This window comes from Drosophila navojoa, chromosome 5 (genome assembly GCF_054131105.1).
Source record: "Drosophila navojoa isolate 15081-1374.11 chromosome 5, UAZ_NAV_1.0, whole genome shotgun sequence".
Taxonomy (NCBI): domain Eukaryota; kingdom Metazoa; phylum Arthropoda; class Insecta; order Diptera; family Drosophilidae; genus Drosophila; species Drosophila navojoa.
Genome location: NC_142893.1, coordinates 19,956,892 through 19,975,759, shown reverse-complemented (window position 1 = coordinate 19,975,759; position 18,868 = coordinate 19,956,892). Strand labels below are relative to the sequence as shown.

At 44.3% G+C, this 18,868-nt stretch overlaps 5 protein-coding genes across 6 annotated transcripts; 2 read left to right on the top strand and 3 right to left on the bottom strand.

Moving 5' to 3' along the window:
* Positions 1–13: 13 nt before the first annotated feature.
* Positions 14–6,108, bottom strand: cnk (connector enhancer of ksr). Its single transcript, XM_018104047.3, has 3 exons — positions 5,836–6,108; positions 5,502–5,665; positions 14–5,273 (listed from the first exon to the last, which is right to left on the bottom strand). The coding sequence occupies exons 1-3, from the start codon at positions 5,891–5,893 to the stop codon at positions 582–584; spliced, it is 4,914 nt and encodes a 1,637-aa protein (XP_017959536.1). The 5' UTR covers positions 5,894–6,108; the 3' UTR covers positions 14–581.
* A 472-nt stretch (positions 6,109–6,580) lies between these two features.
* l(2)k01209 (uridine-cytidine kinase-like lethal (2) k01209) lies at positions 6,581–13,106 on the top strand. Of its 2 annotated transcripts, XM_089261723.1 has the most exons (9): positions 6,618–6,787; positions 7,761–8,003; positions 10,577–10,863; positions 10,930–11,036; positions 11,107–11,277; positions 11,811–11,947; positions 12,008–12,194; positions 12,257–12,850; positions 12,914–13,106. In XM_089261723.1, the coding sequence occupies exons 1-9, from the start codon at positions 6,723–6,725 to the stop codon at positions 13,028–13,030; spliced, it is 1,908 nt and encodes a 635-aa protein (XP_089117849.1). In that variant the 5' UTR covers positions 6,618–6,722; the 3' UTR covers positions 13,031–13,106. The 2 variants fall into 2 exon arrangements, with proteins under 2 accessions (XP_017959546.1, XP_089117849.1); XM_018104057.3 differs by lacking the exon at positions 7,761–8,003 and having other exon boundaries at positions 6,581–6,787.
* A 2-nt stretch (positions 13,107–13,108) lies between these two features.
* LOC108653512 (threonylcarbamoyladenosine tRNA methylthiotransferase) lies at positions 13,109–14,955 on the bottom strand. Its single transcript, XM_018104058.3, has 2 exons — positions 13,854–14,955; positions 13,109–13,796 (listed from the first exon to the last, which is right to left on the bottom strand). The coding sequence occupies exons 1-2, from the start codon at positions 14,847–14,849 to the stop codon at positions 13,128–13,130; spliced, it is 1,665 nt and encodes a 554-aa protein (XP_017959547.1). The 5' UTR covers positions 14,850–14,955; the 3' UTR covers positions 13,109–13,127.
* Positions 14,956–15,220: 265 nt separating this feature from the next.
* On the top strand, positions 15,221–16,744 carry Mtap (Methylthioadenosine phosphorylase). The gene is made up of 3 exons (XM_018105863.3): positions 15,221–15,411; positions 15,525–16,304; positions 16,366–16,744. The coding sequence occupies exons 1-3, from the start codon at positions 15,361–15,363 to the stop codon at positions 16,402–16,404; spliced, it is 870 nt and encodes a 289-aa protein (XP_017961352.1). The 5' UTR covers positions 15,221–15,360; the 3' UTR covers positions 16,405–16,744.
* Positions 16,745–16,819: 75 nt separating this feature from the next.
* Bap55 (Brahma associated protein 55kD) lies at positions 16,820–18,594 on the bottom strand. Its single transcript, XM_018105862.3, has 3 exons — positions 18,270–18,594; positions 17,343–18,185; positions 16,820–17,275 (listed from the first exon to the last, which is right to left on the bottom strand). The coding sequence occupies exons 1-3, from the start codon at positions 18,469–18,471 to the stop codon at positions 17,040–17,042; spliced, it is 1,281 nt and encodes a 426-aa protein (XP_017961351.1). The 5' UTR covers positions 18,472–18,594; the 3' UTR covers positions 16,820–17,039.
* Positions 18,595–18,868: the final 274 nt, after the last annotated feature.

The following is an 18,868-nucleotide window of genomic DNA, read 5'->3' as shown; positions in this document are numbered from 1 at the left end:
ACACAAATCAGGATTTATCTTTTTATATACAGTTGACTTTATTTATACGTATTGATTTACTTTGTGTATGCTAACTAAAGTATTTGAGGGAACCCGTTTGGGCGGCCCCAAAGGCCCCCCTACAATGCATTTATGTATAAATATGTATATATATATATATGCTAGACATGAACTGTTGAGCAAATCAAACAGCTTCGATTAACTTGGTTAATCGCATTGTAAAGGCAAATCATATAGAATTTTCATTAATATTCTTTTCTAGCGTTTTTCTACGATGCACAGACTTTGATTTTTGTGTGTGTAATCAATTAAATACTTTTGTTTATAAATGAAAAACACAATTTCATAATGCAAATCAAGGCTCGTATGCATAAATCTAAATATATATATATATATCAGGCTAATGGGGGCATGTGAGTACAAAAGGATATGAAGGATAAGTCGACAAATACCAAAAATGAACAAAATTGTATATACTTATCAATACGAGTATGCATATATCTATGTATGTATATATATGTACGCATTTATGCATATACATACATAAATATATAGAGCATTCACAATTGTTTACATCACACCTAAGTTTGATGTTCCCCACCACTGGGGCTATTGGTGTTTGTGTTGTTGCTGTTGCTGTTGCAGTTGGTGTTGGTGTTGTTGTTGGTGTTTGTATTGCTGCTGCTGTTGTTGCGCAGCATAAGCCGAGAGAGGCTCGTGTTGGGCTCGCTGAGCGAGTAGATTTCCGGCTCAAAGACGGGCGGACACTCCATATTTGGATAGTCCGGTGTGGCGGCCTTTGAATCGACTGAATTGGCATTCGATACTTTTGGCGTTGCTGGCTGATCCATTGCAACATCTTCCCTTATTGTTGTGGCACCACCACCAGCCGTAGCAGTAGCAGCTGCTGGCGCAGTAGCCGCTGCTGTTGCTGCTGATATTGGTGGCGGCGGAGCTGGTGGCAACGGCGGCAACAAGGATTCGGATGCACACAAATTCGTATTGGATGCAGCCGTAAAACGATAACTACGCTGACTACTTTGCGTTGGGAATATGACCTGAGAGAATATCTCTTGATCACCATCCGCATCCAAGTCGGCGCTGCTGGGCGTCTGCTGATTCAGCTGCTGCTGCTGCTGCAGCTGTTGATGTTGCTGTTGCTGTTGCTGGTGGTGGCTGAACAGCGTCCGATGCAGCAGCGGTGAGCCAAGAAATCGATTCTCCTTCGAGGGTCGTGTTGGCGTCGCACTGGCGCCGGATGAGGATGATATGGCCAGCTTGGAGAAGATGGGTATGGGCGCCGAGTTCTTGCGATGCGCATCGTATTTAGTGCCCACCACCTTGTCCCGCAGATCCTGATTGTACGTTTGGCTTTTCTTGATGTTGCTGCTGCTGCTGCTGGCGTTGCCCGCGCCGCTGATGTTGCCGCCATCGATCGCATGATTCGACTTGGACTTTTTGTTTAGCGGCAGCGTCATCGTCATGTGCGTGAACGGAAAGCGTCTGTCACTGCTGATGCTGCTGCTGCTGGACTTGCTTTTGCTCTTCTTGCTGCTACTGGCGTTGCTCGACTGGGAGCCCACGTCGCCGTGATCGTGCTGGTGCTGCTTCTTGCTGCTCATGTGCAGAAAGCTGGACAGCTGCTGCGAGCGTAGAAAATACTTGGACCTTTGTGGCTGCTGCTGTTGCTGATGTTTCTCTTGCTGTTGCTGCAGCATCAGCTGTCTCTCGTGCTCATTGCAGCTGGTCTGCCTGGAGACACTGGCGCTGCTGCTGCTGTTGTTGTTATTGTTGCTGCTGCTGCTGCTCGTCGCCGGCTCATCGCCAAAGATGAGCTCGTAGCCAAAGTCACGCAGCTTCTGGCCCTCCTTCGTGCGCGTGCGCTTAATACTCTCGTCTTCCGGCTTAAAGCTAAACTCATAGTCCGGCGTCTTGGGCAAACTCAAGCTTTGTATCTTTGCCGGCTTCTCGCCACTCCCATTGACCACTGGCTTCGCAGCCGTTGCTGGCGGAGCAGTTGCTCCCGCTGCCGTTTGCTGGCTCGCATTGGAGTCGGTGCGCAAGTGCCGGTTGTGCTTCTCGACGCCGAGATGCACGCGATTATTGTACATTTCCTGCGATTCCTCGAGCTGCTTACGCAGCATCAGATCCTTCAGCGTCATATAGCCCTGTATGTTGTTCGTCTGATGGTGCGGATCCAAGGTGCCGTCTCCGCCCACCTTCTTCGTCATGAACGTTTTCGTATGCGAGTGATGGTACTCGAAGACCTCCAAATTCGGATTCGAGGCGTGCAGATAATGGTAGGGCACCTTCTTCAGGCTCGACTTGCTGCTCGGACTCTGACTCTGGCTGGGACTCTGGCTCTGGCTCTGGCTAGGACTGGGGCTGTTGCTCTCGTCGTAGCTCTGCTGCTGCTGCAGCGAGTTGACCGTGGGCGCTGGTGAATTGGGCGGACCCAGGCTAGCCGAAGCAGCGCTCACTACCGAGCTGCGACTGGAGCTGCGCGACAGTTTGCGCGGCAACGATGCTGTCGGCGGCAGCTCCGGCTTGGCTGTGGGCGTGGGCGGCTGTGCCGGATCATGATAGCCGGGAGTATTGGCGCCTATCTGAATGCCACAACTGCCGCCGGGCACCTTGCGAAACGTTTGAAAGTTCGCCGTCGGCACGGGTATATCACTCGAGTTATTCTTGGCCGCGTTGCTCTTGAACGTGCCCATTGTGAATTTGCGCAGCGAGTCGAAGTAGCCGCGATCGTGCTTCATGCTGTTGTTGCTGCTCAGGCTGCTGGTGGGCGTGGCACTGCCGCTGGCTGCCAGTGTGGCGACCACATCCTTAGACGCCTGCGGCGACGGTGTGCATAGATTTGTGCTTATGAGCGCATCGCTCTCCTCCTCCCCAGAGCTCTCATTCTCCGAGTACAGATCCTTGCTGCTGCACGTCTCGTTGCTGACCGCTGGCAGCTTGAGCGAGGCGAGCCGCAGAAACTCCACCCACTGATTGAGCGCGTCCTGCGATTCGGCGGCAAAGTAAAAGCTCTTGGCCGTGTGGTACACCTTGAAGGCGTGCGGCTTCGAGTGCACCTCCTTGGCCAGCGACACTGTGAAGCCGGGCAGGAAAATCACCAAGCTGGCGCTGGAGCTCTGCTTGCTGCGAAACCCATACAGAATGGTATCCAGCATGACAAAGTAGATGCGCGCCCAGTAGGTGACCCCGCGCAAGTTTTTCGTACGCCTGTACAGATGACCCTGGATGTCGCCAGTGCCCAGGAGCTTGAGGTTCGTGTTGCGCCGTTTGGCCATCAGGCTGTGCTTCTTCTTCAGCGTCAAGGTGCGCGTCTTGCTCGGCGTCAACAGCTCACTGGCCTCCTGCTCCTTAGCAGTGGTTATTGTGGTTGCTATTGTGGCAGCCGTTGTGGCTGCTGCCATTGCTGCAGCCGCTGCAGTGGTTGCGGTGGTTGCCATGATTGCAGTGCTTGCAGTTGCAGTGCTTGCTTGCTGCATGCTCGCCGGCTTTGGCGGCGGTGGTGGCACAACGGGTGTGAGTTCGTGTGGCTTGCGCGGCCGTGGCGGCGGCGCTGGCGGCGTCACTAGCAAAAACTCTTTGCGTGGCTCAATAGCCGGCGGCGGCGTATCGGACTCTTCCTCGCCCGAATTGTCATAGGCCGGCGTACTGTGGCTTTTGTCCAGGCGGCCACGTCGATTCTGCTGCTGCTGCTGCTGTTGGATTAGCGGCGTGTTGATGGCCTCCGCCAGCGGCGGCGTTTCGCGCGTGGCCAATTCCATGGCTTGGATTAGCTCGGCGCTGGATTCGTTGGCACAGCTACGCAGCGTCTCTAACGCATCCTCGTCCCCCTCGTCGGCGAAGGGTATTGGCTCAAAGGTTTCCAGTATTGTGTTTTCCACATTGCACGTAAACTTCTCGTTCTTAACCACATAATCCTCCACCTTCATGTTGGCATCGAAGCGCACCACTTTGCTGACACCGGGCTTGTAGCGGTCCAGCATTTGCAGCTGCTGCTGGGACGCCAGGCCCGCCTCCGTCAGCTGCTTCAATTTCCGCGCCTCGTTGAACAGCCGCTTGTCCGTGTCGGCGCTCTCGCTGGCTGCCAGACCTATGCAGGTGGTGGGCCGAGGCGCTATCTCGAGGCCATAGCCAAAGGATATGGACTTGTCTCGAATGCTGGGCGAGCCAGGATCACAGATAGCACCACCGCCACCGCCGCCGCTACCTGGCTTGCGTTCATGCCATGAGGGAATCACCAAATGTGGATGCTTCAGGCTAAGGAATTCATCACCACAAATTGTGTTGCGTCGCTGCAGCAGCGCCCGCGGCTTGGGATAGTACAAACGCATCTCGCGGCTGGCAGACTTTGGATCCGTGGGTGTGGGTATATCACTACAGCTGGAATCCGAGTCGGAAGCAGCATGCGCCTGCACCTGCTCCTTCACAAGTTCCTTCACCTTGACGCCCTGGCCGTCATCACTTCGCGGCGTTTTGTGCGCTGACTCAAGGGTTAAGAATGCGGCACGTGGACTCGGACTGGGCAAATTGTCGGCCCATCGGCTGGCCATGTTGCGTTTCTTGCTGGGCAGCCGGTACGGCTGCATGTAAATCTGACCATACATCTTGGTGTGCTTTGGCCGTTTCTTCACAGTGAGCACCACATCGGGCAGCGCTTCGCACAGATGATGCAGCACAGTCTTGTGCTGCCAGCCGACGACTGTCTGGTAGTTGATTTGGACAATTTCGTCGCCATCCTCAATCTTGCCCGAGTTGTGGGCGGGTGAATTGTATTTGATGTCTGTGACGCGATGTATGCCATTGTAGCTCGACTCGATGTTAAAGCCCAGATCCGATTCGCGTTTCTTCAGTGTCACAAGATTGAGCGACGCCGGCTGCAGCACCATCGGATCCGAAATATCCTGGATTATGAAGTTAGCCAGACGCTCTAAACGCTCTGCGGTCGCTTTGATCTGAGCAACTGGTCGCTCCGCAAAGCGATCTCTGTGCGCTATCGTGGCCAACTCCAGGCCACAGCGCAACACATTGCCACAATACTCCCGATACATGTCCTGATTGCGAAACGGCGATCGCTCCAAATTCCCAATCAGCGGCTTCAGCGTCGCAATCGTGCGCGTAATATCATGCAGTGTGCGCGTGTCGATATTTGTGCTATCCGCATGATTCTTGGCGAGTTCACGATGCAAATTGCGGGCCGCAGTACCCACGTGCAGTGCCATAAACTGTAGATTATCATTCTTCAAGTGATAATGCTGAATAGGAGAAAAATCATTTAGTAATTCAAAAAATGAAAATAAATCACAAGTCCAGCGACAATTTTTTCTTCAGATTCTGCATCATAATATTTTACACTCCTATGTATATATATATATATATATATATATATATATATATATATATACATATGTATATATAAAATATTCCAATGATATATCCTCTAATTGCCGCTGGAATAGACTAAACACTGTGGAAAAACTTACAAAGTTACGCAGATTCTCAACGGCTTCAAGGACGATTTCCTGTCGACCAATAGCCTTCATGCCCAAATTTTCCAATTCATATGGCCGTATATTGAGCAGTGCTCGACCTCCGATTTCGTGTTTTGAAAATTCGTATAAATAGGCTTCCATGGACTCGTCGAGACCTGTGCAACAAGTAACAGAAGCAAATCCATTAATAAAATTATTTCAATTAAGATTTTCTTGTGAAAGGAATGTGGCTGTTGCTGCTCTTGCTTCTGTTGTTGTTGTTAGTGCTGCTGCTGTTGCTGCTGCTGCACTTTTCCTTGACCTGTTAAGTGAGCTATAGATTTACCTCGGATCCAGTCTGTAACTTGGTCGGGCGTCCATTCTGCTATATTTATATAGGCCATACTAATTGAAAGAAGCACTAGCCGATTTCGCACAGCTACTCCATCATAATTTCAACACAACATAAACAATTGATTAAAATAAAAAAGAGTTTTTGTCCAGTGCCAGGGCTGGCTATTCACGAAGTTATCTGATATTGTTGCGTCCGCTGGGCTGCAATAGAGATGTGCGTATTGTAAGCAACTGCTACTTATCACGAGATGCTGAAGTCACAGTTTGTCATGGAATAACTTAAATGGAGGAACATAATCACAGTTAGGAGTTTATCACTATGTATTTTATTCAATTCCATCTACTAACTATATAGCTGCAACATTTTGCAATATAAATTTAAATACTAGCCCCCTTATCTCCTGTACAGCAATATTGTAGTGCTGTAAAACATCGCCAGATATCAAAAATATATCGGCAGCAGCCACAGCCTCTATTTGTCTAGCCATCACAATAAACAGCTGATTTAAATAATCAGTGTTAAGTAACCGTTGCTCGATTTGCATGTTCACCACCAAAAACAGCTGCTCAACAGCAACAAAAAATACTGAAAATACCTATACAATAAATTTTAATCTGCTCTGATGTCCAAATGTTATGAATAAAATATCTTATTAAATTTTTGTACATTACATACAGCTTATTGTTAAATTAGATTCAACTAGCATTAAAACAATAACAACGCAACTGCGCACATTGGCGAGGTTTACTACATGTTAACGAGTTCATGGGGTGAGAGCGAAAGAGAGAGTGAGAAAGAGAGACGACAAAGCAATCACCGCGTGGTTCCTCACGTTTTGAGCACATTGCAATTGCAGCAGCACATAACATTAGGGGAATATGTCTGTGACACAGACAAAACAAATCAAATTTTACCATCCAACGAGTTCCGCAAGTTCTGACAGGTAACAAAAATATGTGGTGATATTTGTGATACGTGAAATTCACCCAAAAGTCATTCATCACCAAAAATCCCTAACACTTGAGCACGCAATTAAAATTTGTCAAATCGCATACCTGTGAATGTATGTATGTATGCAGGTACACACCAACACGCATGTATGTTTGAATAATTATTATTATTATACATAACCGTATGATATATCGTGTCATGTAAATATACATACGCATATATGTATACATACTCACATATGTATGTATGTATATATGATCACATTCATTTTCATTCGCTACTGAAATTCGACGTCCGCCTGCTGTAGCATCGAAATTAAAAAAACGTTTCATACAAACAAGAAACACAAGCACAGTTATAACGCAGTGAAGCAGCAGCAGCAGCAACGAAAAGTGGCTGCTCTACCTTTCGGCTCTACCTTCGTCGTCGTCGTCGCTGTCGTTGTTCTGGTGTCGTCGTCGTCGTCGACGTCGTTAGTTGCTTCTAACCTTAGCTCTGCGAATAGACAGTCGCTGAAATAGACAACGGCCGATTGCGATTTCTTCACACACGTTTAGTCATTCTCCAACGCGTCTGCAGCGTGTTGCTTGTATTTTGACCGGTGCCGGTAGCCAATACACTGCAAATATACAAAAGCTAATCTAACACTTAAAATAATATCAAGCAGCTGTAATAATAATAACAACAACAACAATTCAGTTCGAAAGCACGCTACTGCTGTAGCGCCGCCAGTAAATAAATCGCAACCCACATGCGAAATCGTTGTGCACTTTGTGAAAACATTCGTGTGTGTGAGTGTGGGAGTGCGTCGTGCTTGTGGACGTGTCTGTGACTGTGCATGTGCTTGTGTGTGCGCAAGTGATTGACCCATTTTGCTGCTTTATTTCGATATACTGAACGAGTACGCGTCGTTGAATTGGTTTCAGCTCATTGGGTAAAATGAGCAGCATCACGTTTTTATGCAGCAAAAGTAGCAGTAATAATATCAATAAAGATGCGAACGCAAAAGGAAAATCTGCAACACCTTCATCAGTATTTGCAGCAGCCGGCTTACTAACACCAACGCCAACAGCAATATCAATACCAGCCACAGAAACTCTACAGCAGCAGCAACCACAACAACAGTCACAATCACAGCTACATCTACAACTGCACACCCCGTCGAAGAAGGTTAAGGCTGCAGTCAAAAGCAACGGTCATAGTCACATGTAAATCATATGCATTTTTATTCACATTTAATTAACATACTCATATCTGTATGTATGAATATGCGTGTGTGTGTATGTGTACGTGTTTGGCTGTCCATATCATTGTATTATTCGTATTGGATTTTTATTTTCACCACACATACACAAGTTCACACTCACATATCCATGCACTTGTTTGCTTATGTGCATATGTATGTGTGCTTACACACAAGCTCTAATTGTTTTGTTATTACTCCCAGTATCTGTTTCTGTCTTTAATTAACGTTCTTTTCAATATCGTTTATCGAGTTGCTGAATCAACCATTTATTAGCCGCTGTCGGGTTGGCATCACAGAGAGAAAAAAAACACGACGCCAGTCAATGCTGCTTTAGCTGCTACTTCTGTTGTTGTTGGTTTCGTTTCAATATGGCTGCGATCAAGCCACGTCTGCCGCTATGCATGCTCCCTAACAATGTGCCATCTTCTTTTCGCTCTAATTATGTACATATGTATGTATGTACATACATGTGTAGGCAAGGAATTTTCTCTTACTGCCTCTTTCTCTCTCACTCGCTCTGCCTCTACCTGTGTCTGTCGTGTCCTTGGAACCTACCAACCTGTTGGTCGCAGCACGTGAAGGGAATCCTTTGCCATATTTTTTTTAACGCATTGTATCAAGTCTCATCGATGCTTACACACCATATACATATGTATGTATGTATATATTACTTACATACATATATTACAGGCATACATACATATGTATATATATGTATGTATGTATGTATGTATGTAAGTATGTTCATGCGTAGTTCAACTATAAATAACTAGGAGAATTGCTATAGCAGCAGCAGCAGAAGCAGCAACGGCGCAGCAGCAATTGCCTGAAAATAGCGAATAAGTCTAAGGAATAAATACTGTGAAATATTTGCGGCACCCACAATGAGTGCAATGTACGGTACTTATACAAGACGTAATTACTGCACACATATATACATATGTATGTGTATATGTATAATGCAGTTGACTGTCTGGAAAGTACATACATATGTATGTATTTATGTATGTATGTATATGCGAACATTTTGTGCAAGGGTTATTTGAGGCTCGTCTGAGAATACGTTTTTTTGTCCATTCAATTTGCATACTTCCAGACTGGAAATGGTTGGTTAATTTGGGGTGACAAGGGTAGGCTGTATTATATCGACATATATTGAAACTTATTTACCTGGGCTGGTTGAACTGGCTCACCTTTTAGGAATCGAAATAATGCCCATATAACAGGAATAAATGTTATCTTTTGAATTGGATGTTAAATATTCCGATTGTTCATATAGCCTTATCTGACACACTTACATACATACATATATCACATATATATATGCAATCACGATGTTTTTTTTGTTACTTCCATCATTGTTGTTTCTTTTGATTATTAACTTTATTATCATTTACATAAACTGTCAGTTTTATTGAGACGCATATCGGTTTATATGTACATATATCTTTTATGTATTCGTAAATATACATATGCATATGTATGTACATATACATATAGACTATTGTAAACATGCATGCGCGTATTTTTGTCGATTCTGTTCGGGGCTCGCAAGATTTCTATTACTTTGGTATCGGGAATGCCTGCAATGTGTGTCTGAAATGAATTTCTGTGATGTCTGCACGTCTCTCTATTATTGCGAACTGTCTAGACTCTAAAAATTGGATAATAAATAAATAAACAAGACAAGGCAAACATGCTAACGAAAACTGATAATACATTTGATTTCCGTTTATCATCGAGTATATCAAGAACTGTGAACAAAATATTTACATTATGCAAATTATTTAAATATCAAGCCATTTTATACCCTAACGACATGTTTAACATACATATACATATGACGCAAAGGGAGTGCGGAACAAAGATAGGCAGATAGAGCTATTTAGTCATTGCTTATCATAGATTAACATATCTAAATTTTGCGCATTGTTTTTAATACTCTTAGCCGCCCAACTAAACATTTGTCATATAATGTGTAATGCATAATGAATCTAATACTATAGAATATATTCTTTATTAATCAAGAATATATTCTATGAGTCAAAGCAAGTTAGTACATGTAGCTGAATGAATGCAGCATAAGTTCCTGGGGGCATTTCTCATCTACATTATAGAAGTGGAAATCTTATCAACGTACATAAATGTAATTATTTTAAAATGAATGCATTTATAATCTTTTAGTTTCTTAACATATTAAAAAAAAAAAGGCTTAACTTAAATAAAGTTTCAGAGGTCAGTTAACACATGGGTCTTATCTCAGCGAAAATAATGTTTAGATTCTATAAAAAATACATCAAATGCTCATTAGTACTTTCGGGTTCATATTTTTATTATATTTTATTAGTTGATAAACGTGTTTGGACAATTATTGTTAAAAATCGTGAGTCGTGTTTGTCGCGTGCCAATTGAATCTAATCTAAACAATGTTTTCATTGGCACTTGAAACGTGTTGCAGATGTGTGTGATGGTTAATCATTATTCCATTCATTCGATTAAAAATGCATATTACTAAAATTTGATATACTTTTACAGCGATGATCGCTCAGATGCTACCGAGCCAATCTTTATTGATGCCACTTCAATGGGCAGCGAACTCAACTGCTGCCCAGCCTCGCCAACAACTGTGCCAGCAAAGTCGGCCTTTGAGTCGCCGATGCGACGTTCGGGACGTCGGCAGCGAACCACGTCGATTGGCAATCAGACAACCACTGCCAATCCATGCGAGGGCATAATACGGTCGAATAATCGCACCATTTATACGGCCGGACGTCCACCATGGTACAATTGTGCCGGCCAACAGGTCGAACCCTTTGTCATAGGTGAGTAAGTCCTAATCGTTAGCTATAAACGATATATTATTAATTTGTTTTTGTATATATTTCCAGGCATTTGCGGAGGCAGTGCATCCGGCAAAACGACCGTGGCAGAAAAAATCATAGAAAGCCTCGATGTGCCTTGGGTGACCTTATTGTCCATGGATTGCTTCTACAAGGTATATAAAATGGATGAATGTGGCAGAAGAAAGTGAAGATCATGTTAAAGCTCCCTTACCTCATCTGTAGATCCTAAATGAGAAGCAACATGAGCTGGCGCTCATTAATGAATATAACTTTGATCATCCAGATGCATTTGACATTGATCTGCTTATCGATGTTCTCACCAAACTGAAGGAGGGCAGAAAGGTGGAAGTTCCAGTTTACAATTTTGTAACGCATGGCCGAGAGAGTCAGACGGTAATTTGATTACAGCTTTTAATATTAACTGGTATAACAATACTACTACGAATTTGCCTATGTAAACAATACGTAAGAAGCTTAATTAGTACTACTTTAAATATAATTGGATTAAGTAACATATATTAATTCTAAATATTCCATTTTGAACTATTTAACAAATTAATATGAATTATAGAAATCTGTGAAACAGAACTTGAGAGCTTTCAACGTCAATCAATTGGATTTTTCACTTCGAAGAGTAAAGCAAATTCCATTGATAGGATAACTAAGAAATACGTAATATAGAACAGCTACAAAATAATATTAAATATCATTCTATGATATAAAATCTATAGCACAAGTACGGATATCAATTATAACTATCGCTCAGATTACAAGAGTACTTAACTTTTATGTTATATACATATACCAGCAATCGAAGTGCAATATCTCAATATTATTAGAAATTTTGGGGAAATATAAAAGATAAATTGGTCAGACATTATTATGTATTATCAATATTGAATAATAATAATTTGTTATACTTTTAGAAAACCATGTATGGCGCCAATGTCATAATATTCGAGGGTATACTTACCTTTCATAGTCCCGAAGTGCTGAAACTGCTCGACATGAAGATCTTTGTAGACACAGACCCGGACATCCGTCTGGCAAGAAGACTTAAGCGGTAAGCGAAACGATTTGTCATTGCAATCTGATCAGATAATAATTCGATAAACACTTTCAGTGATATCTCGCAGCGTGGACGAGATTTGAAGGGCGTGCTAAAACAATATCTGAATATGGTGAAGCCTTCGTATGCAAATTACATAGCGCCCACAATGGCCCATGCGGACATTATTGTGCCACGTGGGGGCGAGAACACAGTGGCAATAGCTCTCATAGTGCAACATGTACACACGCAGCTCCAACTGGTAAGAGAAGCGCCTCACCGAGATTGACCAACTAATTGAAATGCATCGAATTTGTCTTGCAGCGCGGCTTCAAGCTACGTGAGACATTGGCCAATTCGTATAAGGACCAGCCAATGCCAGATTCATTGCATTTATTGCATCCAACGCCACAAATAAAAGGTCTGCACACATTCATACGGTGCAAGAATACGTCGCGGGATGAGTTCATTTTCTATTCGAAGCGGCTCATACGGCTGGTCATTGAATATGCATTAAGTTTGTTTCCATTTAAGTCAACCTGTGTGGAGACACCGCAAGGTGTGCTATACGAGGGCAAACGCATGGAGTCCCGTAAGATATGCGGTGTATCCATACTGAGAGCTGGTGAGACAATGGAGCAGGCCGTTTGTGATGTATGCAAGGACATACGCATTGGCAAGATTCTTATTCAGACAAATCTGAAAACGGGCGAGCCGGAGCTCTACTATCTGCGTCTGCCCAAAGATATAAAAGACTTTAAAGTGATACTGATGGATGCTACCGTGGCGACTGGCGCTGCCGCCATGATGGCCATCAGAGTGCTACTCGATCATGATGTTCCCGAGGAAAATATTATTCTTGCCTCACTGCTGATGGCCGAAATTGGTGTGCATTCGATCGCCTATGCCTTCCCCAAGGTAATTTTCCTACACTAATAAATATATATTTTTTTACTATACTAATAATTCATTGTTGAGCAGGTGAAAATAGTTACTTCCGCTTTGGACCCCGAGATCAATAGCAAGTTCTATGTTATACCTGGCATTGGCAACTTTGGCGATCGCTACTTTGGCACCGAGCCCTCGGACGAGTACTAACGGCCAACAAAAGTTTCTTAAGTAATATACACAATTAGGTTTAAGCAAATCGTTACTTAAATTATCAATTCATGAATCCTTGTCTTGTTATTTTATTTCATTGAACCAACAAACGGTAAAGCAATTGTAACGCATATGCAATGGCACCTATGATCAAAGCGACGCCTATATAGTGCTGGCCTCGACTGCTTTGGCTGCTACTGGTCGCAACTTGCGCTGGTTTGCTACTGTCGCAACGTGTCCAGTCGCTCTCCTCGTCCAGTATCTCGGCCATCATGCTGAACTTGCTTGTGCCTATGATTCGCACACGCACTCGAGTGCCCAGCAGGTTGTCCCGCATCGGGAGCAGCACTTGCTCGTAGCTCTTGTTGTGGCCCACGTAGTGAAGCTTATCATGTGATATTTCCGTTACCAGCACTGTGTACACATGGCCCTCGCGACCCGCATACGGCTGGTAGCTATAGAACAGATCGGTTAGCCGCTTAGTACGCTTTTTTACCAGATTAGCTGGTATGCGCTCCATTTTGGCTGCTGGCGTGCCCGGTCGGGGAAAGAACTGATTAATAAATAGACTGGGAAATTGATATTTTTTGCACAACGACATTGTCTCCTCAAAGTCCTCCTCTGTCTCTGTGGGAAAGCCACATATAATGTCAGTGGCAATCGTTAGACCTGGCACTCGAGACCGTAGGAAATCCACCACATGCTCAAAGTCTTTGCGGCAATACTCGCGCTTCATCTCACCTAGCACCGAATCACTGCCGCTCTATAAAGGAGAAGTTTTAATAAAGATTTTGTATGGTTTATGTTGAAATACGCTTACTTGCACTGGAACGTGAAGAAAGGCGTAAACGCGTGGATGCTGTAACACCTTTGCCACCTCCTCGAGGTGTTCCAGAATGTAGGGCGGATTCGTCATACCAACGCGTAGCATACAGTGCTCAGGTATAACCTCGACAAGCTGCCATAGCAGCTCCGGTAACGAGCTGCCGATATCACGGCCGTAGGCACCAGTGTCCTCAGAAGTTAGCCAGATTTCACAACAGCCCTCGTCAAAGGATTGGCGCGCACGTTCAACTATTTCAGCCGGCGGATAGCTAGCCAAATCTCCACGTGCGTGCTTTGTTTTGCAATAGGTACACTGATTGAGGCATCCACTATTGATGGATATGATTTCGATTAGCGGGTTCTTTCGCACCTTTGGCAACGACAACGGCGCGCCGGCCACTCGAAGACCGTGAACCTTCTTGTTCTGTAGAAGGCGCACACTGTGTCCCTTAAGTGTTTCTTCGACCACCTCGACAACCCGGTCGATTTGCTGAACGCCAATTACGGATAGTCCGCGTAAATAATCTGACTTTGGGGCGCCTTGTGGTACGCAACCAGCAACAACGACATGCTTGCCATTGCGTACACCCGACTCGATTTCATTGCGAAAAGTGTCCTCGGAGGGATTCTTGACGGTGCAGCTGTTCAGCAACCATAGATCTGCTTCGTCTTTGCTGCTCAAATTATAGCCATACGCCGCCAGCTGACCGGCCATATACTCCGAATCCGAGTTGTTGTGTGCACAGCCCCAGGTCTTCACATACACCTTTTGGGTGCCGGGAATAACACTTTCGTAAATAGTTTTCTCTGGCTGTGGCGTCGCTTCGGCTTCGCCATCGCACAATGTGGGTTTAATTTGTGCTCGTTTCTTGGCACGCACGGTTACACTCTTTTTGTTTTCATAGCGTTCACGGGGTTTTATATCTTCGGCCGATATCAAATCCTCTATATCATCTATATCGTTACCAGGCAAATCCACTTCGAATCCCATCGTTGATTATATTTTTAATACCGGTACAGGCGCACATGTGCTTACATGAACACAGCTGTTTTCATTTGTCAATGAAGTGTGACCGAAAGATGTCATAAAACAGTGTTGAAAAACAAGATTCTCTCGTGTAAGCTGTCAGGAAAGGCTTGAGAGATTGAGTTGCGACGAGTTGAGCTGCACCCTACAATTCAAATAATTACCGTAGCCATAAAATATTGCCATGCGTAATTTATTAGCAAAAAATGATTTATTAAAAGTATTATCTTAACAATATTATCGCATTTTTATTACAATTATATTTATTTTAGTACTGATACAATTTACATATTCACATGAAGCCGTCGCCTTCGATAGCTTAACTCCCACACCTTGTTAATTAGTATGCCCTACATTTTCAGCTGCGCTACACTTTTGACATCTTATCAGCAACATCGCTATCAGCGCGGAGACAGCGACTAGTTCCTCAGCACATTTTTAATCCGGTCTACAGCATTTTAATCCGTCTATCACAATGATACACATCAAATGTAAAGACACCAATCTAGATCCGATTCCAGTCAAGGTGAGGTCATTTATTTATCTGTATACATACATTAATACATTGAGCTGACAACTTATACATACATACATATATACATACCCATGTGTTTTATTAATTACAATTTTCACTTACAGATTGGTATCATTGGTGGCTCTGGTCTGGATGATCCAGACATTTTAGAACAACGCAAAGAGAAGATAGTGGAGACACCATACGGTGATCCATCTGATGCTCTGATCGAAGGCGAAATCGGAGGGGTACAGTGCGTCCTTCTGGCTCGCCATGGACGCAAGCATGATATTATGCCATCCAATGTTAACTATCGTGCCAACATCTGGGCTTTACGTCAGGTGGGCTGTACACATCTGATTGTGTCGACTGCTTGTGGATCCCTAAGAGAGTCCATTCAGCCAGGTAATTTGGTGGTGCCACATGACTTCATTGATCGCACCACCAAGCGGGCGCAGACTTTTTATGATGGCCAGCATGAGGGCATGGCTGGCGTCTGTCATTTGCCCATGTATCCAGCCTTCTGTGAGCGCACGCGTAAGGTTCTACTAGATGCGGCCAAGGAACTGGGATATGCTGCACATGATAAGGCTACTATAGTCACAATAGAGGGTCCTCGCTTCTCCTCCCGCTCAGAGAGCAACATGTTCCGACAGTGGGGCGGAGATCTGATCAATATGACAACTTGCCCGGAAGTTGTGCTGGCCAAGGAGGCAGGCCTGTTATATGGCTCAGTGGCCATTGCGACCGACTATGATTGCTGGCGCATGGGCTGCGAAGGCGTTAACGTGCAGGATGTGCTCAAGACATTTGCCGAAAATGTGGCCAAGGTGAAGAAGATTCTAGTGAATGCTGTTGGCCGTATTGCTAAGGAAGACTGGTCCGAGGATATTTTAAATGCCAAGGTATGTACATACAGTTGCACAATTTCATGGTCTGTTCTATTCAACTCAATTCCATTTATAGCAATGCGTCTGCAACAACACTATGTCCGGTGCCATGTGACGCTTTTTGCTGTTATGCACCCAAATAACCAAAGATACCATTCGGCGCCGAAAGCCACTTGTCCAGCCTATTTTCTCAAAGTATTCAAGGAAACACGAGCCAAGAGTTCTCTCAATATCCATTGCTTATGAATTGGAGCCTGGCAAGCGACGAAGAGAATTCACCATAAAACCAGAGAATTATAACAGAACTCCGTCACCGAACGCTCAATCCTAAACTTGCAACATTTCCGCACAACGAATATATTTAGTGACTAATATTAATCTGTGACAAGTGATGATTTTTAGTATATCTTGAATGCGTTGTCTGAACACTAATAAACGAACGGTATCTTATCGAACTAGTAAACTGCGTAACCAAATACAGTAGAATCTCAATAAATTGCCAAGCATCATATATTTTAAACATATCTCTATAAAGTGGCATGCCATTTATTCGAGGTAAGGGACAAACCACAATTCGTGAAATAAAATTATAAAGAAATACATTTATAGACTTGTTGATGGGACCTAAATAGGCCAGTAGACAAAGCAGCCCATGGTTGTGGGTGCGCACTAGTTTACATACAAAATGATCATCTGCTTACTAACTTTACAATTATAATTGGAATTCGTTTGCTTGGCACCGAGCTGGATTTATGGGCATTTGCGCTCCACTTGGCTCTTGCCAGCCTCCTCGTACTCCTGCGATGATATCCACATCTGCTGGAAGGTGCCAATGCTGGCCAGTATGGAGCCACCAATCCAGGCGCCAAACCTTCGCTCCACACTGCCGTTCGCTGAAATCATTTTAAGACGCGTATTTGACGGCGCACGCAATTGCAAATCTCTATTTAGCCGTTCGGGAAAACCTTGCAGCAGTGTATTGCCACCTGCATAGAAAAACATTAAATTTAATTAGTATTTCGATTGGGCTGTTTGGCAGCACCTATCATTTACCTGTCACCACAACGGAGCCGAACAGCGATAGGCGCACGTCTGCATCACACATGCCAACACTGGTGGAAGCGAGTTGTCCTGCTCCTAGCATTGCATTGTCGAAGAGGCTTTCGGCAATTTTGAAGCGCTCAGAGCCAAAGTCCTGGTGGTAGCCGTTGGGGAATTCGTAATGAACCATGGGTATCTGGGAGGCGACGCGCTCGTCAAACGGATTCTCCAGCACCTGCAGCACATTCATTTGAAAATCCTGCATCATTAGCTGCACCATATAATTCTGCCACGATTGTGTGAGATTCTCGGGCAATTTTCGCAGTGTAAAGCGTGCATTGTCGCGCTCTTTGACAACATCCTTCGATGCTATTTTATACACAGGTGACAAGTCAATGTTTAGTTTCTCCAAATGCTGCCTGCACTGCCTGGAAAGAAAGTCGCCACCAAGCGGCGATTTGACCACTGCCTGCGAAAGCACATAGCCCTCGTGCACGGGCACAGCCGACGTATGTGTAGCGCCGCTGTCGACTACAAGAGCTGTGGCACGTCCGCTGGAGAATGCGGCCAGCACTGCATTCTTCACCAGAAAGAAGGCTGGCACGTTGTATTTCTCAAACATGAGCTCGGTTAGCTTTTCGCGGTTATTTCGCACATTCCATGACGCCTCTGAGAAGAGCACCGGATGATACTCTGGCTCCGATTGTATGACATTTGCATACGCATAGTCGATGACCTTCTCAAACAGCTCCCAGTTGTCTATCATGCCATCCTTCATATATGTTTGCACCTCCATATGCGACCGAGGAACATTTACGTAGTTTGTGTCCACATAGAACTTTCGCGCGTCGGCGTCTATTGTGAACGATGGAAGGGGTACGAGATATGAGGGAAATGTAAATAATGTAAATATGAATGCAATATATTGATTGTACTCACTATTTGGCGTAGCGTTGTTGTCTGTTTTCGTCTCGGGATCTAGATTCGTGTCGGGAGCGCTTGTGCCAATGCCAACCACAGAAGGGATTTCAGCTTTGGGCGAATCCTCTTGAGCGTATCCAACGCGTAGCGAATGGTGCCCAGGATCGAAAACTAGTGCACCAATCTCATCGCCGCCGTACAACATTGTTCCGCCACTCATCTCGGCGTTTTGGTTGCGTTTTTTCGCTTATTTCACAATATAATTATTTGCAAAATGTGTGTATATTGTGTACACGGCTGCCTCAAATCACCGGCAGATGCTTAAAAAACAGTGTTGGGTAGCGTAACAATTAAAAAAAAAAAATACAACCACCTTATTGAGCGAGTAAATTATTTCTGTGATATTCAAAATTGGTAAGGCTTATAAAATAAATATCAAAATAATCTAATTCGGACAGTTATTAAAAACGAAGAATAAAATCAATAAATAATAATAATTGGGCAGAAAACATTGAGCACTTAATTACAGATGAACCACTTTCATAGACAAAAACTAGTTCATTTAAACAAGTATTGAATAAGTAAACAAGCGTAAACATCGATACATTAGAATAATT